Genomic DNA, 25,152 nt, shown 5'->3' with positions numbered 1-25,152 from the left:
ATATCAAATGCGATATAGCTTGACTACAAGTGTAGAAACAACGCTGCAATTGTTATAATTAAGGAAATTAAACTTACCATCATGAAAGGTCTACACAGGCGATAATGCCAAAAAGAAAAAGAAACACCGGAAAATAGGCATATTTTATTCAAGACAATATTATATGACATCAACATGCATTTATCATTCTTACAATCACCGCCAGAATGTCGCTAATGTTTTCTGTTAGTTTAAGCCCAAACTAAGAAAAGTAAAACAAAAATTGGTGGCAATAATTAAGACTAAACTGAACATGGTGTGTGTTTATGGTGCATGTCGGCAATGTTGTCTCGGCGGGGGCGGGGCGTGGTGGAGGTGGGGCTTACGTAGACGATATTATCGGATATCGCGATATTTTTAAAGGCGATTATCGATAAGATATTTTTGACATATTGCCCAGCACTAGTATCGGCAGATCACGAAAAATCGGAAATCGGAATCGGCCAAGAAAATTGCAATCGGTGCATCACTATTTGTTATCGATAAAATCCTAGAAAATATTTGGCAGAGCTGAATGTAAAATAACACCACATACACCATCCTAACCCTCGCCAAAGAGGAGCTCTCTCTCTCGCTCTCTGCGTTTAACCAAACCCAGATTAACTTAGGTGGTTTAAAAGGTGAAAGAAATCTGTCAGCGTTCTTTTCATTTTCTCTCTTCTTCAGCCCTTTGCATTTCCCACGGTAGTTAGCTCCCTGTCACCTGTCAGCGGAAAGCAGTGACAGTGATTGACAGCTAATATTAACCAATATAAAAGCTAATATTAACCATTAAAGTTAAGAATTTAAAGATGAAATATGTTAATATATAATTTGTAGTTGTGGTACTCAATTTTTGGTGGGTGCTTCTAAATTTTTGATGGTGCTCCTAACTTTTTAAAGTTGGGAGCACCAGTGCTACCAAGTAAAAAAGTTAATTTCGAGCCCTGTAAACAAATCACTCGTTAAATATATTTCTAGAAAAGATGCATGAACTACAACTACATCTTGTACAAACTTGTCTTATACATATTATAATGTATAATAAAACAAGGAAAATGCTTTAAAAATTCTCAAAAGTCAAGGTAATTCAAATTCAAAATGACTGAAGGTAGACCAGTAGACTTTTATTAACTATAAATGTTCTGTAAAAACAATGAACAGCAGCTTTCAGCCTGTCACCATGATGCAAACATGAAATATCAGACATACAGTAGTAGTTCTTTACAGATTTTTTTTTTTTTATTCAATTGCGCTGCTTTTCCATTAATTTTCTATGTACGTTTGACTGTTGAGCTCGTGTCTCATGCATGAAACGGCATTCTATAAACGTGGCACTCAAGTTCAACTCCCATCTTCTTGCATTTTTAACACAAAAGTGCATTCTGTGTGAATGGCGCCTAGCAATATATTCTACTTACGGTCCTTCACAGAGCAGGTCACACGTGAGCGGTTAATCACATGCGCTGACATGCGGGTTGGATTGTTCTTTTCTCTTTACTGTTATCATTTGCATATTATGAAAGTGTCTGATTCTAACGTTAATAAAATCACACTTCAATCAGTTGATCAAGGTCTTCAGGATCACTCGAAAGATCCAGGCAGGTTTGTTGGTGTAATTTAAAGCTAAAATCTGCAGGAAGGTGGCCCTCCAAAAGCAGTACATCCCTTTCCAAAAGAGTTCCAGTCATTCCTTCAATTTTTTCTTCCTGTTTAATTGTCTTCTCCTCTTAAATTTTATTGCACAGAAAAGTACTAGCACACCTCTGCTCAACAAGCCGCATGATTTCAAGTATGATTCATGGGTGTTGAACAAGTTACATACCTAAATTTAACACTTAAGATTAGTGGCTCTTTCAAATTCCTAAGCAATACTAGCAGAGATTACTGGGAAGTACTCTGGCATCTTCAAATACAGATTTCAAGAGTTGCTCAGTCAAGTAACTCCAAACAGGAACCGCCCTGCTGCTAAACAGGCCAGTGCAGCATCCGCATGGTGCTCAGCTTCCCAAAACAGTGACTTGATTTGGTTTCATGCAGTCCGTGCTGAGAGCCACATACTCTGCCATCTGCAGTCCTCCAGACCCCCTGTGCTGCAGTTGTGGAGGATACAGCTTACATAATGAGCATCCTCACAGCTAGGCAAATCTCAGCTCGGTGAACTGCGACACCAGCCCTTTTAAGGGTCTCAGCACTGCACCAGAACTTGTGCACAGTGACAGATAGGCTGTATACACCTGGGGAGATAACTTCCCAACTCAGGGAACACACAGGGTGCAGATACGAGAGTCCAATCTCACTTTTGCAGGATGCTTGACAGAACCGGGTGGTCAGCGAGTTTCATGCATGCATGCATCAGAGAGGTCTACAAGGATCTAACACAGGATCCTGCAAACCCGTCCCACTTACTCGGTGCAAACACGCATCCCACAACGGCCTGATACTCCCCAAAGAGTCCCAACCCGAACGCATCAGCTGTCTGATTAAAATTGAATCCAGCATCAATAAGTCAGCAGTGCTATTTCAGCCACACACACTCACTTGCACCTCAGACCGCTGGCGAGTTTCATCACGGCAGTGTTGAGTGAAGTGATCCAGTCCAGGAGCCACATGGCAGAGGAGGACAGCGCGGGGCAGGACGGTACGGTGCGAGCCACAGTTGAACCGCAGATGAGACTCCCAGAGTCTGCCTGCCTGCTCTCTGCTCACTGGCCGCCTCAACACTACCGATCCGACACTAGTGAGCTGGAAAACAAGGCAGCGCAGGAGGGAGGGGAAGGGCAAGAGAAACAAAAGCAGAGGAGGAGGGTGATAAGTGAGTGAAAACTCACTCTCTCCTAACACGGTGTGGCGTAAATGCACCGCAGGAGGAGAGGGCACGATGACAGCCTTTGCAGAGAGGCTCACGGAGAATAGTCGTATACCCCGCCTCTCTTCTGCAGAAGGGCCGGGCTGAAGGTTCTGTCGCTCTGTCATATTTCAAGGACGCAAGCGGACCCCAGAGGGCATGTTCCCTTCTGTTTGTGCTTCACCTGAGCATTCGGTAGATGAAAGAGTGTGTGTGAGGGAAAGAGAGAATAAAACGCATCAGGCTTGATGGCTGTCACAAAGCGCTGTTATGTAACAGCTCTCTTCAGGGCAGATGTGTGGCTGTCCAGTGTTTAAGAGAGGAACACACACAAATACACTGTGTAGGTCTTCATAGTTTATCCATCATTTCGTCCCAGAAGTTCTGGGTGAATTTTAGTTAATGGAGTTAATGATCTCCATTACATTCGGTTCTCTTGATTCTTAAGCATTGGTTTGTTTTAATTTTGTTTTAAAAATTTGCCAAAAGTAGGGATGTAACGATTAACCGCGAGCCGGTTGAAAATCGATTCAAATATGTGACGATTCAAATCGGTTGAGATACTAAACAAATCGCAATTCAATTAGGTGTAGGAGTTTATATGAATGTAAACTCTAAATAGTATATTACCACGTTTCCCAACTTTTTTTTTGTCTTATACAAGCTCAGATCCATCTGTAAGGCTCAAGTACTCCATCTACACAAACTAGAAATAATGATGATTTTATTTTAACCTAATTCAACCAATACCATAGGTGACTTTATAGGCTATATATTTAAGAATGTTCAATAAGCAAACTACAACTCTCATCCACACAATTAAAAAATATATATATATATATATATATAAATACACATACTATTTTTAGTGATGCACCAAAAAAGTTTTAATTTAGCTGAAAACCGAAATTGATTTATTTAACAATCAATTAATCAAAATTATATAAAGGAACAGTTGACTCAAAAGTAAAAATTTGCTATACAATTTACTCCAAATCTGTCCCAATGAACCCCAATTTAAATGCTTGTATACAAAATATAATTGTACACAAGCATTTAAATTGCACACAAGCCAGTTTTTGTATTGGATCAATCTGTTACGCTACGCTTAAGGGCATCAAAACTACATTTACTGTCGAATCTCAAAATAAAATTGACAGAATTTGAGCGTAGTTTCATATCAAAAGCAACAGCACACAAAGCTTATTGCAGTTATTGGATGGTAGGTGGCCTACAAACACTGTTCAGTGAAGTTTTGTTCAAGCATCACCATAGACTAAAAGATTGATCCTTAGGATTTAAGAACTGATATTGGTTAATCAGAACAGTTTAAAATAAAGAAATCAGTATTGCCAATCCAGTGTCCACACAGCTGACATGTGATGTATCCACATTGTGCACATGACACAGTCAAAACTCACTATCTGAGGAGGACTAATTAAACATCACATTTTCAGTCAGTGATCTCAGCCCTCCATGAAGTATCTCCAATCGAGACACTTCATGATATAGTTAACACATTTGGGAATATTTCAAATAAAAAAGAAAAAATTAAATAAAACTTAAGCCTACTGCTGTGTGTCACATGACAAGCGTGACGAGTTTACACAAACAAATCGATTCACTTCAGAATTCACTTTATTAACCCCCCGGAGCTGTGTAGAGCACTTTTTTTATGATGGATGGACGCAAGTTTTTGAGCTTCAAAATCTCAACCACTGTCATTAGAAAGCTTGGAAGAGCCAAGATATTTTTAATATAACTCAGATTGTATTCGCCTGAAAGAAGAAAGTCACATACGCCTATGATGGCTTGAGGGTGAGTAAATCATGGGGTAATTTTCATTTTTGGGTGAACTAACCCTATAATAAAGCTCCATGGAGATGCAGTTTTTTGGAGATAAACTATCTCTCCATAGAGCACATTATTATTACCGTTTCCACTATTATAGCACTATACCTAATGTTTTCGAATCATGTTCAGACCTCCTTTACAACTTCATACCAAACAATAAACCGAATCCACACTCGAATTTACTCACTTTTTGCTGGGTTTCTTGGTTTTGGTCCTTTTCTTCCTCGCCTGAAGTGCAAGTACTGTTAAAAAACACATAAATAGTTTTATTTAGGCACTTCTCATAAATTGTTTGGTAAAAACTAAACCTATTAATCTATAATACAGATAAAAGTAATATTTCTTTTATGTTAAGAGACCGGTATTAGGACATTATGTCGCCACAAAACCACCATCAAAAGTTGGAAACTTAATCATAGTTTTCAAGATACTCAACATTACTACAGATGCAACAATGGGCACTTCATATGAGCGAAAACGGTCATCAACAATAGATTAGAACCAACACGACAGACAAATATATAGGGTATATTTGAAAAGCTTATTATAGTTCCCATATTCCCTAAAAGTTCATTATGCTTTTACAGTAGACAGTAATGTGGCATTTAGGCGGTAACATTAACCATATCGTCAACAAAATAGATTTTGGCGGCTTTATCGGTTTATGCTGATAGCATTTTGTTGACACACAAACAACAGTGAAAGTAGAATAAAACAAACACATTTATGATAAACATATCGTAATTCTTAAAGTCGAACGAAAACAAGAGAAAGTTCAGCTAGCAAAAAGCTCACAAGAACCGAGGCTGCAAGAAAACAAATGAATATAACTACTACAACAAACAGCGATTACAATCAGAGGCACGCTAAAAAAGGTTCATACATAAGCAACAATTGTCCGCGTTGCTGATAAACAGTGCAATATAAGCAGATGTTGCTGTAAAGCCGCAGTATTGTTAGGTTAGCAGCGGCAGCTAAACACACATGGGCTTTTGTCTCTATCAGCACACACTGGGAAATCTCACAGCGCTTAAATTCACAGCACAGATATGATTCAGACTGGATGCTTTGTTTACTTATATTTATATGTACGCTGTTGCAACAGATTGTTGTGTGGAACCGTAGTTTTGATGCTCACCTTTCCTCTCCATGCTGCTGCACCGGCGGCTAAATGCTCAGATTAACTCACATGTAACGGTCCGCGCATGCGCACAAAACTTCCCCAACAACAACTGAACTGAACAGAGCTACAGTGTCACACCCACATCACATGTACTTACATGAGTCCAGCAGAGAGAAGTTGTCACAAGGTTTTGAGTCAAGGCTGGTTTAATAGTTGTTGGGTGAACAAGGGACCATTCAGAGTAGACAAGAGACTGAGTGTATAAATATGTTTTAAATACATCAATACATATTAACCCTCTGGTGCTGTTCGGCCATTCTTTTTTTTCTCTCTTTTTTTTTAAGAATTTCATCGGAATGGTACGAAACTTGGTAATGGTTTTGGCACTGTTAACACACACGCACACAGTTTATTTTGAAGATATCAACCTCAAATTTGGAACACAACTTTAAATTTATGCCTTCGATTCTCTCGCAGTTTTAGAGTAAAACATATTTTGTAAAATATTTAATGTCAAATTTAAAAATAGCATTTTGTACATTTTTATAACTTCTTAAACAGTTTTTTGCCTTCTTTTTTTACTTCAGCAATTATCTGCCAAGTATGTTTAAAAAAAAGAAAAAGAAAAAAAAAAGAACCCAAACCGAAGTAATGTGCTCCAAAGCATTCAAGATTTCCAACAGTTTAGGTTGAATATTTCATTGTCAGGTCTATGTGGTTAACAGGCAATAAATGGATCATAACTATTCCATAAATGTAATTTACTACCATAAATCACCTAAAAAATAGAAATACATTATCGAACTAAAATATAATACATTGATTTCAATGGGGGGAAAAAAAGGTAATTTTTGAACAAGTATAGCACCAGATGGTTAAATGCAGATACTGTATGTTGTGTGTGTTTAACAGTATTTCATAATTCAGGCATTTTTCTCAAATCATTGTCAATCAGTGCAGTTTCCTATAAGAACGTACACAATGCAATCCCAAAATGCGCGCTATGCTGTTGGGGCATGTTGTCACAAACTGTCAAAATGTGTTCAGTTAATTGTAGCCTTTTTTCTCTGCATACATTTTTTACAGGTCTATCGCATTATTTTACTCCATTGTTGAGTTTACTGAGCTTTTGGTGTCACCAGAGGTGATTTTATAAAAGATGCCTCATATATTAAGAATTACGGTGTGGGTTGCGGTAATCTGCAATAGCCTACATATTAATTATGTAACAAACTATTTCACACTTCAGACATTTTGAGTGTGTATTAGGAGTAATTACCACTTGGTGGCAGTGTTTCTTCAAAAAAAAATAAAAAAATTTGTGTGCAGACGCAACTTTACGTTTTAATTAGGTAAGAACAGAAAACAATTTACTATTTTTGCGCAAAAGAAATACCAAATAATGAGTGTTGTGAAAAAGAATTGCCCTTATTCCTGTACAGCAGTGGTCGTCCACAGACCACATAACTTGTGTGTGACTGAAGAAAAACCGGTTATATGCACAAAAAGAACATACAATAATCTCTTTTCCATGAAAAACGGATTCCATGCGAAAAAATGAAGTATAAACCACGTTTAATAGATTTTACAGCTCGATGCACCCCTGATTGACGCGTTTAGTGATTTTCCACTCGTCAGAAAACGGTAACCGTGCATACAAACAAACCAACACACCCCATCACATATAACAATACATGCTCAACACAGAAAATATTGCCGAATAAAATTAAGTGATAATATACAGTGAAAAGGAAAACACGTTCAAAAGAATCTTAAACAACTGATACAATAAAGATGCCGGCTCTGCTTGAGAAAACACATTCCTGATGACACAGTCTTCTAGTCTGGGATGTTAAATTAACATCATCGTGCTCAACGGAAAAGCAGAATATTGGCTCAGGTGCTTTCACTTTTGCAAACATTAACTTTCTGGCCGAACGTCTTTCCCAGAGCAAGCGAAAATAAAGGGGAACTATTTTATTGTGGACCATAATGCTCCTGGAGTTGTTCTGTTGATCAACTCGATCCCTATTGTAAACCAATTTCTCTCAATTTACATAAACAATACATTAATGAGGGGAGAAACTATGCTCTAGTGTAGCTAAAGCATCAGTTGGCCTTTAACACGGAGTGAAGAACCGCGAGCGTTTGAAGAACTGGCAGAAAATCAGGCAGATAACAAGGATATATCATACAAAAACCAGTCAAAAACATGTCCAAACCGCATTTCACCACAAATTCAAAACTAAAACTAAAATATTTTTACAGATAGTAAAAAAAAAAGGAAGCATATCTTTAGAAACCTTTACAGTTTGACTTGATTTTTGTTTAGTTTTTTTTTGCGTTATGGTAATAAGCATTATGTGAACAAATCGTTAATATATAAATAATAATATAAAACATAATTATTGATTCTCAAATAATAGAAACATAATTATTGACTTTATGCAAAAATATTTAAAATATATTTTACCATTTTTTTTCTGATTTTGTAGTTCATCATGATCTGGCCATGTTCTGAAGAGGTTTCGTGAGATTCGCCCATTATATTTTATATGTACAAAAAGTTGTAAAAGTTGTGAGTAATTTTACATTCTCACTTTAGCACTGACCACATGTTTTTTTTTCTAAATATTGCCCAATACATTTTCAGAACAAGCATATCTGCATTCATTCGTGTAAACAGCATTACTGTTTGTGTCATCTATTATTGTCCGAGACAGACAGAGATGCAGTTGGCAGAAGAACACTGAGTCTATATATACTCTTCTGTTTACATTCTCCACAGAGCACTAAATAATAATTACATCCTCTTTAGGTGACAGGATTCACTCTTTAGCTCGTTCACAAAACTGTTGGTGCACATTGTTATCATTTATGTACAGCAGTGCCGTTTTATTTACATATCTAAAACTTCGTATTCTGACAGTACTTGAGTTTTTCTGCCCTCTATTTATTGTGTAGGCTACAAGTGGAGTCCGGAGGTAAATGTTTTGCTTCCCCAGAGAAAGAATATTAAACTTTGAGCTTAAAATGCTGTTTTGAATTTGACTGATTGTTTTTTTGATATATATACATTTATCTCTAATTTCAAGTGTTCTGTCCAAAAGAGTAGTTAAAGGGATAGTTCACCCAAAAATGAAAATGTTGTCATTTTCTCACCCTCAAGTTGTTCCAATCGTGTATGAGTGACCAAACAGTTGCTGGTAGCCATTGACTTCCAATGGCTACCAGCAACTGTTTGGTTTCCAACATTCTTCAAAATATCTTCTTTTGTGTTCAACAGATGAAAGAAACTCATACAGGTTTAGAAAAACATGAGGCAAGTAAATGATGACAATATGTGGGCTTGAACTTACTGGGGCACAGGACACAAAACCTTACATTCTCGGTGTCCTTTTTTTTAAAGTTTGCACGTTTTCTTTTCCCCTTATTTGACAGAGCGTGTATGAAGGCATGGATAAGCAGACTCAGAACACGGGGAAGCCAGCGCTTGATGATGGCAGGCACTTGAATGTCATTTTCATGTACGGATGAAGGTCCTGGAGGTGGAGCAGCCTTCATGACTCCATCTCGTCTCCGTCGGGAGGCTCGAAGCTGATCACCTCTTCATACGTGAGCCCTGCGGACACACACTGACTGTTAAAAGTGCTGACAACAAGTGCAACTGTTGCATCGCAGAGAGGTCGGTCAGTAAAATATCATTTGTCTGCGAGATCTAAACAGTGCAGGCTTACGTTTCCACTCTTCGATGTCTAGTTCGCGGCTCTCGAAGCTCTGGTCGTAGGGCTCTGCCTCGGGCTCGTCGTCCGGGTCGTGGTACTGGGAGAAGTACGGGTGCGCGAGAGCCTGTGACGCAGTAATCCGTTTATCTGTGTCCAGAACCAGCATCTTCTCCAGCAGGTCCACAGCTAAAACAGATAACGCAGGACAGGGCCTCAAAAAGCTATATTCGCAGCTAAATATGTTAATATATAAAAGAGCAATTTATACTGTGTGAGGAAAATATTGTGACATTATGAAAACATGTTTTTGTAAGACTATTTAAAAAAATTATATTATCAATTTAGATTTTTTTTTTTAGAGCTTATATACTGTCACTGTACCAAAAACCAATTAAACAATATTTTAGTACACTTTGATAATTTTTACTAATGGTTTTGAATGGTTTATGCTAAACAAGGCAGCATTTATTTGACCAAAAATACTGTAAAAACAGTAATATTTTTTAAATATTATTATAATTTAAAGAAACAGTTTTCTATTTGAATGTGTTTTAGAATATTATTTATTCTTGTGATGCAAAGCTGAATTTTCAGCATCATTACTCCAGTCTTCAGTGTCACACGATCCTTCAGAAATCATTCTAATATTCTGATTTGAAAAAAAAGCATTTATAATTAATAATTTATCATTGTTATTATAATCATCACCATCAATGTTGAAAACAGCTGCATAATATTTTCATGAAAACCATATTTTTTCAGGATTCTCTGAAGAATAGAAAGTTTCTGAATTATAAGAACATCATTTATTTTAAATAGAAATCTTTTGTAACTGTGAACTACGGAAGAGGATTAGGGCCAAGCAGTAATAAAAAAATAAAACCATCTCAAGATTAAAGTCGTTAAATTTCGAGAAAAAACTTGTTAAATTTCTAAATTACTTTTTTCTCATAATTTAATGAGTTTATTCTCAACATTTTATTTCGACTTCTTTTCTCGAAATTTAACGACTTTTTTCTCATAATTTAATGAGTTTATTCTCAACATTTTATCTCGACTTTTTTTCTCGAAACATAACTTTTTTCTCGCAATTTAACAACTTTTTTCTCATAATTCAATGAGTTTATTCTCAACATTTTATCTCGACTTTTTTCTTGATATTTTACGAGTTTGTTCTCTAAATTTAATGACTTTAATCTTGAGATGGTTTTATTTTTTTATTATTGTCTGGCCCTAATCCTCTTCCATAATGAACACCTTTACTGTCACTTTTGATCAATTTAATGCATCCCTGCTGAAACTAAAGGTATTAACTACATTTTTTTTTTTTTACATATTGACCCCAAATGGTAGTATGTATTATTAAAAAAAACATTTCCTTTATTTTTATATTTAATATAAAACTTTAAAATAGAAATCAGACTTGTTATTTATAGTAGTTATAAACTAAGGCTGTCAATTATAAATTATATCATTGTTATTAACATCATGATTTCTGACTAGAAATAATGAATTATTACATTAAACAATAAATCCCTTAAGTTAACATGTTAACTTTGACAGCCTTGTAAAAAAAAAAAAAAAAAAAAGAAGAAAAAAAGGTGGCTCCCTGTCGGGGCCCTGGACCTCGATTTAAAATCGGCTGATGAGGTTAATCACATTATTGCTCAGCTCTTAAGTTACTGGAAGCGGGGGCCGGTTCTGAAAGAAGTCTAGGTGATGTGAAAAAAAAGCCAGAATTGTTACCCATTGGGTTTGCACCAATAAACACCTCTGCGAAGTTCCTCTTGGGCATATAAGTAAGGGAATTGATGTAGTTCCTGGCCTGTTGATTTAAAACACACACACACACACACACACATTAAAGGATCACATATAATTATTAAAGAGTCAAAATAAGGACAAAATCCAGGACAAAGTAAAGCAAACAAAGATGGCTAAGAAAAAAGCATGACAATATAGAGTGCTGCAAGGATGATGTATTTTTGTAGGCCAAAACATGTGAAACAAATTAGCATGTTAGCACTTATGGTTCCATCGTCCTGAAGCCAATGTTTTTTTTTTATGGGCTTCTGGATAAATGCCTGAAATAAGCTCAAAATAATATATAATTATTGGGTTAATACAAGCTCAAGATATTTTCAGGTTTTATTCTTCAACATAAAATCCATCAGTAATAGCCTGTGAATTTTGACTTGGCTTGAAAAAGGTGGTTGATAACAAGTGGTTAAATGGGACTACAGAGGTTCTCAACGACATTAAACGCCATCTAGTCAACTTTCACAGCCTTGTTGTGTTAACTAAAACTTTCAGAGCAAATGTTTTTTAAATAAAGACTGAAAGTGTTTAATGGTGGTGATGTTGAAGTCATGCAATTGTGGTGAAGTTCGTTTAGATTTTTACTTCTACCGATTGTATTTAAGCTTCAAAATTCATGAAAGTTGTGTTCATTTGTGAAGATTACGAACAAAACGTGTAACAATAATAAACTATTGTTGGTCACAGAGCTTATTTTCAGCATTAATCCAAAAGCCAATGGAAAAATCCTATTGGGTTTTTGTCGAGGGAAACTTCAGGACTGGCCTACAAAAATGTGTCATCGCTGCAGCGCTCTACTGAGATTAAGAATGATCTTAGCCTAAATTATTTTGTGCAAAATTAATCCATGTGTGACCCTGGACCACAAAATCAGTCATAAGGGTCAATTTTTTTAAATTGAGATTTATACATCATATGAAAGATGATGGAAATAAGCTTTCCATTGATGTATGGTTTGTTAGGATAAAACAATATTTGGCTGAGATACAACTATTTGAAAATCTGGAATCTGAGGGTGCAAAAAAATCTAAATATTGAGAAAATGGCCTTTAAAGTTGTCCAAATGAAGTCCTTAGCAATGCATATTACTAATCAGAAATAAATTTTAATATATTTACAGTAGGGAATTTACAAAATATCTTCATGGAACATGATCTTTACTTAATATCCTAATGATTTATGGCATAAAAGAAAAATCGATAATTTTGACCCATACAATGTATTTTTGGCTATTGCTACAATATACCCCAGCGACTTAAGACTGGTTTTGTGCTCCAGGGTCACATATTTAAAATATATAAATGCCATTGATATTTTATATCTAATGCAATGATCTTCACACTGTGGTTAAAATGTGCAAATATTTTTTGGGCCAATTTCTGTTCTTCCAAAAAACATCATATTTCTTCTGGAATGTTAATCTCTATCTTGATCAGTCTCGTTCAGTGTTTTCCAGTGGACCTCAAACAATACACACCAGTGCTTCTGCATGTTAAACAAACATGGCTTTTGTTTACTGCACGGAACATTCACCGTTGCATGTTAGAGCTTAAGCAGTTGGAACTCACTGCATGCCTGTGTTTAAAACAAGTGGCGGTGTTTGTCTATAAGCTCAGCCTTGCAGTAAACCCTAGAACTGCTGTGGGTGGAAATTAGGTCAGACGTGTTGCAAACGAAAAGCAGGCAGCAGTTGGAAAAGAGGGAGTTTGAAAAAATAAAAAATAAATAAAAAACGACCCATGCAAATAGAAAAGAGTCTCATGGGGAAACGTAGTCACATGTTTTCAGAGCGGCCCGGGTCTGGAGGATTTTCTGCGACATTCTCACCTCGTGGCTCGGCATCCTGCTTATTAGAGAGGCCGGCGGGGTTCCCGTCAGTCGCATTATCTGCTGAAGCTGGTTTATATCTTGGGGAACCCAGGTCAAGGGGTGTACGATAAAATACACTCACAAATATGAGTGGGAAAACAGGAAAACAATGCGACCAATCGGTTTGCTTTACGTCGCCGGCTTGATACCGAGAAGGGGAAAAACAGGATAGGAAGAAGAGGAGGAGCAACACATATGCACTCTATGTTAGATAAGACCCATGCATACCATGTGAATCAGTCTAGTGTTGATAAAGACACAGGAAGTGCAGGACGCAGAAGAGCGAGCATTGAGAAAGCCATTGTTATACCCTCGTAAGCGTGGGCTGATTTTGCAAAATCATCTGCCTACTACTGCCTATTTTAAGATGATTGCATAACTAGTAGTTCATGCAAGTGAATAAGGAAGGGGGAAAAATGATGCGACATGAGTGACCGGCGTGACTGAAGCAAGCAGAAAGGATCGCCAGGTCGTCATTGCGACACAGAGAGAGCCAAACTTAGGCAGAACAGAAAACTCACAGACTCTGAAGAGATTTTCATCAAGAGCTCTGGCTCTGGGGTTCCGACGAGCATCAAGATAAGCTTCAACTGATCAATATCTTTAAGAGCAAAATAAAGGAAAATGCAGGGAATGGGGTGACTATGAAAGCAAGGGACTGGGGAAAAGGAAAACAAAAACAATAATAAAAGTTGTTTTTTTTTAACAAAAGAATAAAAACAGCACAGGAAAATGGGATAAAGGAAGAAATAAAACTTAGCCATGATTGGTTCAAAGCCAACATGCACTCTGCAAAAACAATGTATGGAGCTCACAACACTTCTCAGGTTCCTCTATTGCAGTGGTTCCCAACCCTGGTCCTGGAGGCACCCCAACACTGCACGTTTTGCATGTCTCCTTAATCAAACACACTTGATTCAGGTCATCAGCTCATTAGTAGAGACTTCAAGACCTGAAACTGGTGCGTCAGAGAAAGGAGACATGCAAAATGTGCAGCGTTGGGGTGCCTCCAGGACCAGTGTTGGGAACCACTGCTCTTGTTTCACTGAGTGAGTTGGCAGAGCAGATGTAAGCTAGCAAACTTACCTGACTGAAGTACACTTGCAGAAGACAAAATCTGACTTAATGCAACAGCGTGTCAGGCAGATGTGTTTTGTAGAACTGTACATGACACGGACTACCTTTGCATGCACATTTACTGATTAAGGTTCATATTTGGGTTAAGCTATTATTCTGAGAAAGCTATTGTTCAACGAAGACGACAACGAAAAATATTCGTGAACGAATAGTTCTTCTGTGACTAAGACGAGACGTTGACGCGCTAAAACTAATATCTGATGATAAAAACTATGACGAAATGTATGCTGTGTCTTCGTTAATAAGAACATTAATTGTCAACAAGACCAAAAAAATTGTCATCATTTATTCAAGTTTTTCCAAATTCAGCCCTTGATTCAAATTTCTCATAAGCTTAATTTATTTGGTCTAAAGAGTGAAGAATTAATGACTATTTTTGTTTGAAGACTACATATAAAATAGCTACCAAAAGAAAATGTCCGTAACTGCAGTTTGACAAAGTAATGACTAAAAGTTGAAAAAATGCAATGACTTTTCGTTGACTAAAATTACTAAAGACTCAAATGACTAAAATGTGACTAAGACTATTAAGCATTTTTGTCTCAAGATAAAGACTAAGACTAAATAAAAAAATTAACACTGGTTTACATGTACAGAAGAGACTTATTTAAAAAATAAATAAATAAAAAGTTTATTCCTATCTTCAAAAGTGTATTTCATCAATTAATTTTTCCGAACCCTACAGTAATATCACAGAGAATTACCTTTCCTCGTGACATAACACATAAAAGCGAAATATTATGTTCAGATTTGGAGGATATTCCAAAAATAAAAATGTTTACATGATCCAAAATTGTAATGAATTCATGCAGATTTCTAGAAACCAAAATATTGGCTTAACCTCATTACGGTTCATGCATTTATATTAAGTTTACAAAAATGTAATATTCTTACATTATCGAAACATGTCCGCTAGCATAATCAGAATACGACCAAATTCTGATTTATATAGGAATATTCTTATGCCTGTAAATGCAGGCAGTGAAAACGTGTGAATATGTTTAACAAGTGAATGTGACAGGCAGGTGTGAGCTACAGCAAAGTGGCCTAGTTCTACACTCATGTGCAGATCAACACTGACTTCTGCTCAAATCTGGCAAAGGCGGATGTTAGTAAAAATCACAAACAATCATCAAAAAAAGATGAGTCAAAAGTTGACTGAAAAGTGTTTGCAAGCAAGTAGATGACAGATTGGGGTAGTTCATTCATGCAGTCAGAAACATGCTTAAATGCAGCAAGTCAACATTTAGCCATTACATGCAAGATTTAGTGCATCAAAGTATACTGTGTGCACTTTAAAATCTTTTTTGTGGATTTAAAGGCATAGTGTAGCCAAAAATTATAATTTACTCACTCACATGCTGTTCCAAACTTGTATGAATTTCATGCAACACAAAAGGAGATATTTTGGAGAACGTATAAGCTGCTCATTTCTTTACAATGAAAGTAAATGGACACAAGGGCTGTCAGGCTCCAAAAATGACAACCAAAAAAAGGTCCATATGATTTGCTATATCCCAAGTCTTCTAAAATCATATGATAGCTTGTGTGAGAAACAGAGTGAAGTTTAAATTGTTATTTGCTGAAAAGCTTTCCCTCAGCTGTACTAATTCTCTTGTGGAAACACACTGAGCATTTGTGAATGTGCCACCAATAACTCAAACACAAATAGAGTTTTAAACTCTGATTTATAGCTGGATTGCTCATGAGTAGTGCTGTCAAACGATTAATCACGATTAATCGCATCCAAAATAAAAGTTTTTGTTTACATAATATATGTGTGTGTACTGTGTATATTTATGTATATATACGTAAATACACACACATGCATGTATATATTTTTTAAAATATCTTACGTTTATATATTAAATATGTTTGTATATGATATAATTTATATGAACAAATATATACATGTAAATATTTTCAAAATATATGCTGTATGTGTGTGTCTTTATATATACATAATAAATATACACACATATATTATGTAAACAAAAATCTTTATTTTGGATGCGATTAATCGTTTGACAGCACTACTCATGACATCATAAAAAGTGTAGCCACCACGCTGCCACATAGGAATTTCCTAGTATTCCAAACATTCTATTGAGTTAATAGGAAATTGTATATTTTTAATGAGAAAACCACCTAAAGAGTCAGCGTTTTTATATCAGAAGCACATTCTTACAACGCAAACGTCCTAAGCATGTAAATGGTGATTTGTTTAATGTTGGGAATTTCCTCTGCATATTAAAAAGTTACGTATCATATTAATTACAGTAGTGAACATCAGACAGATGAGATCCTCCGCATTTGTAATTCAAATGATGAAGTGCTCATTCTGAAATCCGAATGAAGATTTCTGCTTTGTATACGCATACACCTTAATTCGCCTTGTACAGTTATTCACTGTTTATGTAAAAAAAAAATTTTTTCGTACAGTAGGCTAACAGCAAATGTTAACAGCATGCATTTTGAAGCATGACGTTATGATTTAAATTCTGGTTAAATTAATAATTAATTCAATGTATACATAACATTACTCCTACATAGTAAAATGCCATAGAATGTGCGTGATCTTGAAGAGTATGAAATAGATGTTGCTCAATCAGGAAATAAAACACACGCACCATAACTTATTCAGAAAAGTAACGCTGACTACATAAGGTAAGGACTTAAAGACATGAGGCTTAATTTCCACGATGATGCATGGTAACCTTTGAATTTCAATACAATATAGTGCAATATAGTACCGGATGCTTGTATTGTATCTATTTGAATCAATTTCTGACACTAATACCAGATATATGTTTATGTTTAATATTTCCTGCATAATTACGTACGTAAAGAAACATATTTTGTGTTGGATCAGTTACCCGAGTCATCAGTGTACAGCAGACACACACAGTTTAACGATATCGCCTATTCTGCCCGAAATGACCATAAACATTACAGATTACATTTCAAGTAATGATTCATTTACATACACATATCCTAAAAACTAATCCTGTGTGACTGATATGCTTTAAATCGAGTGATTTAAAGGGATAGTTCACCCAAAAATGAAAATTCTGTCATTAATTGCTCACCCTCATGTCGTTCTAAACCCGTAAGACCTCCGTTCATCTTCTGAACACAAATTATGATATTTTTGATGAATTCTGAGAGCTCTCTGACCCTGCATAGACAGCAAGGATCCTAACACGATCAAGACTCAGAAACGTAACAAGGACATCGTTAAATAGTCCATGTGACATCAGGGGTTCAACCGTAATTTTAAGCAATTTTGCGCAAAGAAAACAAAAATAACGACTTTATTCAACAATTCGTCTCCTCCGAGTCACCCTAAAACACCATTTTGGAGAGTATCACATACGTAAACAATGTTCAGATCAAAGCGTAAACAGCGTATCTGCGTACGGTGCTGCTGACGCAGAACAGCATACGTTGTTTACGTATGTGATACTCTCCAAAATGGCGCTTTAGGGTGATGCAAGGAGACGAATTCTTGAATAACGTTGTTATTTTTGTTTTCTTTGCGCACAAAAAGTATTCTCGTAGCTTCATAAAATTACTGTTAAACCCCTGATGTCACATGGATTATTTTAATGATCTCCTTGCTATGTTTCTGTGCCTTGATCGTGTTAGGATCCTTGCTGTCTATGGGAGGGTCAGAATGCTCTCAGATTTCATCAAAAATATCTTAATTTGTGTTCCGAAGATGAACGAAGGTCTTACGGGTTTGGAACGACATGAGGGTGAGTAATTAATGACAGAATTTTCATTTTTGGGTGAACTCTCCCTTTAAGGTCAAGGTTATATCCCTGTCAGTCAATGATGCCCTCTGCTGTTAGGGAAGAGTAATATGGCCACTTGAACACTTCTGGTGGCATCACCGCCTGTAGGCAGTTTAGAACGCAATGAGTCGGTAACACTTTATTTTAAGGTGTCCTTGTTACACCAAGTTACATATACTTACTATTATAATAACAATAAATTATGCATAATTACATGCAATTAACCCTAAACCAAAACCTCATCCTAACACTAATCATATAGTAAGTACATGTAGTTAATTAATATTACTCGGTACTTAAATGTATAATTACACTGTAACAAGAACACCACGCACACAAAAAGACAAATGCACACAGAAAGCAGATAATCTGCATGTCTTGGCAACCAAACAACTGCTTTATCCTAATCTAATTTTTCACAGGCTTCCCTGAAATGCAGATCACACTTCCTCTCTCTAAAGGCTAGGACCCTGTTTAATGTGTTCTGAATGTATGAGTGCGTTGTATTTTTCACAGGGGGTTTGATTCGACGACCTCGCTCACTAGAACAGAAGCAGCAAACCATTAAGATTCCCAGAGCGGCGCACGCTGTGCTTTGTCCTTTAAGACTGAGCAAAGTTCATGTTTTTTGTCAACAGGACCATCAGGCAGTGTGACTCACTGGGAAGCAGCGGGAACGACTCTAGCTGACTCATTCCTCTCAGGATCGCTGCCTCTCTATGAATTAGTCTTTTTCACACTTGCAGAGATGGAGGGAGGGATCGGGCAATGCATGCCAAAAATTTCACACAACTAAAGGGTATTTCCAGAAAGAGAGATTTGGGGCAGGGGTTGAATGAAGGGGAAAGGATACGATCAGTGCCGGGAAACAGGGTCCGTCCTGTGAGGAGCTCAGCCATTATGCAGCCCACCGACCAGATGTCCACTACAACACAAAACAACAACACTCTTCTCATTCACTGAAACAACATACATTCTGTTAAAGACTAAATGATATTCATTTTCTTAAAGGGATAGTTCACTCCAAAATTAAAATTGTTATAATTTACTCATCCTCATGTTGTTCTAAACCTGTATGAGTTTCTTTCTTAAGTTGAACACAAAAGTAGATATTTTGAAGAATGAGGGTAATCAAACAAGTTGATCGTGCCCATTGACGTTCAGAGTATTTCTTTCACTATGGAAGTCAATGGGGGCCAACAACTGTTGGGTTCGTCAAAATTCTTCAAAATATCTCCTTTTGTGTTCAACTTTTCCATACAGGTTTGGAACGATTCATTTTTGGGTGAACTATTCCTTTAAATGCCCTTAGTCTTACTGTGCAAAATTAATCAGCGCATGTTATTTAAAAAAGTAGGGAAACAACAAGTGGGGAATAATGGACAATGGAACATTGCATTATAAAAAAATATGCAAATTTAAGGTGACTCAGCTGCAATGTGCATTTATTTTCAACTATTCATATACTATTATTCATATGGCATTATAGTATTTATACGCTATTATTTTTGTATTTTCAGTTTTCATTTTAATTTTAGTTTGTTTTAATATTTTGTTGTTCTTTTTCATTTTTCCATTTCATTTCTACATTATAGCTTTAATTTATTTATATTTCAGTTGTAGTAATATTAGAACGTCCAAGGCAACATTTCTTTTTTCCACAAGCTTCACAAAGTTATTACAAAGTTGCATATCTAATTATTTATTTATTTAACAATTTCAAGTTTTCATCCCAAACAGAACACATTAACCCAAACTTAAACTATTAACTAGTCAAAAAGAAGGTGATATGCATCTGTAATACGATCTACAAACAGAAAAAAAATTCACAGCTGTGCAAGAAAATGTATAAATGTGTATCAACCAATCAGAATCAAGACATTTAACAATAAGAATTTACCCAATAAATAGAAATTAAAACCAAAAAAAACAAGCAAATTATACAATATTGTGGTATAAAGTATAAGCATTTTTGCTAATGTGACTAAGACTGCATGAGCTGGAAAAAATAATACTAACCTATAACACTGCCCATTTTTAAATATTCAATCATATCCTCATGAATAATATTAAATCCCATCCTACATTATTTCCACCTGAATATTCTTTTTTAGCCAGTTAAGTGAGTTGAAAATGCCGTTTCATGTTGTCTTCAAATATAAAAATTTAAAAATTTAGAAAGGAAATCTTGAAATCGCATCATATGACCCCTTTAATATAAAACAAAAGCTTTTTTACTCATTAACACACAAGTGAGGATTCTGGCTAATCCTGACCTGTCATGTTGTAGTGCATCCAGTTGAGCATGATCTCTGGGGCACGGTACCATCGGGTGGCAACGTATCCCGTCATTTCATCATCAGTCAGCCGGGCCAGTCCAAAGTCCAGAATCTGAGCACAGATATCAGAGTAAGCATTAGCCATAAACTACACTTATCAGCGCTCATATTACACTGTGTGCCTCAGTGTTTGCCCGACTATAAACCCACTGTTGGTCAACAGAAGATAATAATAACAGATGTGACAGTGGAAAAAGCATCAGATGATGATGGCAGAGATCTTGGCAATCAGTGCAAGCTTGCTCTCACCTTAAGTTCACAGTCTTCATTTACAGCCAAGTTACTGGGTTTAAGATCCTGTATTATGGGAAAAGATGAACAGATAGATAGTGTAAGTGAGAATTACTTTGAATTTGCATCATTTTTTAATACAAATGGTCTTCATGCACTAATAAAAGTCATCCTGTGGAGCTAAAATCATGTCACGGCAAGAAATAACCTTAATTATAAACTATAAAGGTGTTTACGCAAGCAGTGGTGCAGAGGAGACCATAAAACCAAATCTTCGCAAAACCTGCAATAAAACTCGCATTCCATACTAATGAGAAAAACCATTTTCGGACTGAAAGCTGAACGTTTCAGTCAAATCGGTCTAAAATTCTTAATGCCTTTCCATCCCTACACACCTTAAAGGAGCACTATGTAACTTTTTCGGTGTTCAAAATTTGCAAAATGTATATAATGAGCGAGTACATCATGAATTCATCTTCCAAAGCGCGTTTTTGTCTTATTCCGAATCACTACGGTACACTTATAATAAGTACTTATATTTGGACTATTGTAGCCTGGTCGGGTCATCACCGCTGCAGAGTAACACATACCTGCGTATATCACCATAGACAAACTTAGAGAAGTAGCTCCGGTTGGAATGTTCTTCCACATCCCATGTTCTTGGGATGTGTGCAGTTCTGTTTATTAACCGCTAGAGCGCCAGAAGTTACATAGTGCTGCTTTAAAGGAACAGTTCGCCAAAAATGAAAATTAGCTGAAAAATGACTCACCCTCGGGCCATCCAAGATGTAGATGAGCTTGCTTCTTCATCAGAACAGATTTGGAGAAATGTAGTATTACATAATTTGCTATGCAATGGATCCTCTGCAGTGAATGGGTGCCGTCAGAATGAGAGTCCAAACAGCTGATAAAAACATCACAATAATACACAAGTAATCCACACCACTCCAGTCAATCAGTTAACATCTTGTGAAGTGAATAGATGTGTTTGTAAGAAGCAAATAAAGTGTTTTTTTAACTTTAAACCGTTGCTTCCAGGAATAGTCATCTCGTCTGAATCAGGAGTGAAATATGCACAGATCAAGCACTGTTCACAAGCAAAAACAGCTCTAAACAAATATGTCTATGTATTTTGATGAGAGGGACAACAGGGGATGGATTTTTAACTGGAGGAAGAGTTACATAATGACATAATGGATTATGGACTCGCATTTTGACCAGACATGACGGTTTGAAGTTAAAACGTCTAATGATGGATTTGTTTCTTACAAACACACAGCTTTTCACTTCAGAAGGCGTTAATTGATGGACTGGAGTGGTGTGGATTACTTGTGGATTACTGTGATCAATACGTTTGGACTCCCATTCTGACGGCACCCATTCACTGCAGAGGATCCACTGGTGAGCAAATTATGTAATACTACATTTCTCCAAATATGTTCTGATGAAGAAACAAACTCATCTACATTTTGGATGGCCTGAGAGTGAGTACATTTAAAGCAAATTCTAATTTTTGAGCGAACCATTATATTAATAATTCAGTGATTCAGCAAAAAAAATTCTGAAGTGAATTTCTAAAGTAAGGACTCTATATATATATTACTATGAAAGGTGTTATAAAATATTGGCATATATAATGTAAAAAAAACTTTAATATTTAATAAAATATCTGGAATATAAAATTATTTTTTTAACTTCCAAAATATGACACTGAAACAACACCAGAGACTAGGCCTGTCGCAATAATCAATATATCGACTTATCGCGCAATATATGTACATGAACTCAATAATTTTTGGTGATGCAATACATCACCCATTATATTTACATAAAAATTAATGTCACCATATTTTGTACATTCCACTTGCGCCTGTGTCTTTTGCAGCTTCTCGTACATAACGTTGTGTAGTCATGAGGTGCTAGTCCAAATGAGGGCAATATATCGCACAACAAAAAGTTGTTATCGTGACAGGCCTACCAGAGACTATTTCAAAAGTAATAACCCCACACTGCTCATAAATAAATGATGTAATGAACAGAAAGTGTGGTCTACTCACTCTGTGGATGATGTCCGCCGAGTGAATATACTGTGGAGAGAAAGACTGATGAACTCACTTCAGTCAAATACAGAGATCAATGAGAACCAGTTACTTGCAGACCAGACGTCTAAGTGGAGCACACTTTAAATCAACACAGTCCTTCATACTCTAGCTCATACACTACAAACATAGTATTCTACATAAATAGAACACTACATAAGTGCTACATAATTATCTTTTAAATTAACATCAGAGAGAGTGAACTATAGCAATTATGCAGTGAATGATGAAGAGTAGCATTAAAAGGAAAAAAGTAACATAAGTAGCGACAGATCTTTTCTTCTGTGTTGTGACTGTGACATACATCTGAGTGAAAAAGATTATTGAAAAAGATAAAACAGTAGGGTGGTAACTTCTGTCCATTGGTTGTTAATTGGATAGAGGCAGATCTTATTATTTTTATGGAGGCAGACCTTAATGCAAGCTTTCAATATATATGTATAGATATTAATTTAAGCTCCCATTACATTGAGCAATTACAACCAAGTGAAAGTGAAAACAGTGGGTTGGGCCTAACCTTCAGTCCTCGCAGGATCTGATAAATGAGGAACTGGACGTGATCATCCGTCAGCTTCTGGCACTTGACGATATTATTGAGGTCTGCTCCCATGAGGTGGGTCACCAGATACCTGTTAAACAGTACAGCATTAACCCATTAGTCCTGTTTAGTGATGCAACGAAATTCTGGTAACCAAGAATATTCAGCCAAAAAAAGAATTTCTGGTTTAAGGCTGAAAGTTTTAGAGTTAGTTTTAAGGGGGCCAAAAATCACTGACCCAAAGAGCTTCTCCGGCGGTGGCATTTCAAGTTTCTATTTCATATACACAACGTGGATCAATTTCAGGAGGTGTAAATGCTAGGACTATGTTGACAATATGGATTTCTCAATTTCAACTGATATTCATTTTGAGGAACCGAGATTTTGTTTAGTCTATGCTGTTCAATCCATCCAGTAATTGGAATAAAGCCTTGTGATTTGTTACTTTTGATACCAAACAAAGTCTGAGCTTTCAGATTCAGTCAATTTTATAAAGAAATTCAAACAATAAATGTGGTTTTGATCAAACAGGTAGCAAACAATGTCACAATGTCTTATTTACCTCAGGAAAGCCATTCAGTGTTCATTATATTAGTGATGCACTGAAATAAAAATTCAGGATGCAAAAAACATTTTTTTTTAATGATCAATAATCAAATAAAAACTAAAAGACATTTAAACTGCAAATAAGGCAGTTTTTATGTCAACTTTATACTGTCCACTTTATTGTTGAACTACATTTTGAAAGGTGGCTGAAATAAAAACTTGTTTTTAATGACAGATTTATTCAAACATACATTTTAAGGAAAAAACAGGTTAAGTAAAAAAGTTATAGTTCACATATTTAGCAAAATGCTCCTCTCTAGAGTGATTATTTTCAAGTTGACTACTGAGTTTATGGTCACTGAATGGCTGTTCTGAGGTAAATGTAACATTATATGACATTGTTTACTTGACAAGCCGTTTTAGTGATGTATTTGTCTTTGTTTCTCATTACATGAGATATGATACATTTCAGTAAGTTGTACAGTTTATTTTAACATCATATGTTCTGTTCATTCATGATTATTTTGTGCTGTAACTAGTAGTAAAGATGAAGAGATGACCAGTTCATGTGCTGCATGAACTGAGGAGCAGTGTTTTAGTGAGGTGCAGAAGTTTTTTATCATGCCACATTAAGGAGCATCAAAACCACCAGAAATTTGTATTTCATGACAAAAAACTAACAGAATTTTGTCGGCACCGATAGCATCATTGGTAGCGTGAGACATGTCGCGCCATTGCGCTTCGGGCGTCCCGATTCCGTCCCCCCTCTCTCTCTCTCTCTCCAACTTTGCTTCCTGTCTAACTACTGTCCTATCAAATAAAGGCAAAACGCCAAAAAAATGTAATCTTAAAAAACAGCAACAAAAATCAACAGAAGACACTGCCGAGATATTGTTGGAACCTGAGCACAAAGCTTACTGCGATTATTGGATGGCAGGTGTGCTACAAGTAATGTTTAGTGAAGTTATGCATCAACAGAAAACAGTATAGACTTAAAGATTGATCTTACGGTTTAAATCGATATTGTTAACCCAGCACTAGCCTCCACACAGCTGAAATTTTTACCTGTTGTTTTATCCACAATGTGTTAACCAAATAGACACAGACTGAGGCAAAACACTAATTATGTCACTGTTTCGGTCAATGAAAAACTATTTTAGCCAAAAATAATTAGGTGCCTAAATTGCAGTGCATCACTAAATTATATCTT

The 25,152-nt window shown here is 36.1% G+C and overlaps 2 protein-coding genes across 3 annotated transcripts in view; both read right to left on the bottom strand.

The window, feature by feature from the left end:
- The window catches only part of LOC107714507 (SRSF protein kinase 1-like), a 54,081-nt gene extending 48,113 nt beyond the window's left edge, over positions 1-5,968 (bottom strand). The window contains exons 1-2 of the mRNA XM_016520371.1: positions 5,859-5,968; positions 4,908-4,962 (exon numbers count right to left, since the gene is read on the bottom strand). Of these exons, the coding sequence (XP_016375857.1) occupies positions 4,908-4,962; positions 5,859-5,871 (68 nt within the window). The 5' untranslated portion in view covers positions 5,872-5,968. The remainder of the gene's footprint in view (positions 1-4,907; positions 4,963-5,858) is intronic.
- A 3,156-nt stretch (positions 5,969-9,124) lies between these two features.
- Positions 9,125-25,152, bottom strand: part of mapk14b (mitogen-activated protein kinase 14b) — a 38,815-nt gene continuing 22,787 nt past the window's right edge. The window contains exons 4-12 of one of the 2 annotated variants that reach the window (XM_016520368.1): positions 23,376-23,487; positions 22,817-22,846; positions 20,778-20,825; positions 20,466-20,580; positions 19,043-19,114; positions 13,214-13,293; positions 11,315-11,393; positions 9,581-9,754; positions 9,125-9,465 (exon numbers count right to left, since the gene is read on the bottom strand). In XM_016520368.1, coding sequence (XP_016375854.1) covers positions 9,404-9,465; positions 9,581-9,754; positions 11,315-11,393; positions 13,214-13,293; positions 19,043-19,114; positions 20,466-20,580; positions 20,778-20,825; positions 22,817-22,846; positions 23,376-23,487 — 772 coding nt within the window. In that variant the 3' untranslated portion in view covers positions 9,125-9,403. Of the gene's footprint in view, positions 9,466-9,580; positions 9,755-11,314; positions 11,394-13,213; positions 13,294-13,776; positions 13,857-19,042; positions 19,115-20,465; positions 20,581-20,777; positions 20,826-22,816; positions 22,847-23,375; positions 23,488-25,152 lie in introns of both variants that reach the window. The other variant, XM_016520367.1, reaches the window with a different exon arrangement.

Source organism: Sinocyclocheilus rhinocerous, unplaced genomic scaffold (assembly GCF_001515625.1).
Source record: "Sinocyclocheilus rhinocerous isolate Xijiao unplaced genomic scaffold, SAMN03320098_v1.1 scaffold269, whole genome shotgun sequence".
Classification (NCBI taxonomy): Eukaryota; Metazoa; Chordata; class Actinopteri; order Cypriniformes; family Cyprinidae; genus Sinocyclocheilus; species Sinocyclocheilus rhinocerous.
This window is presented reverse-complemented; position numbering and strand designations above follow the sequence as displayed.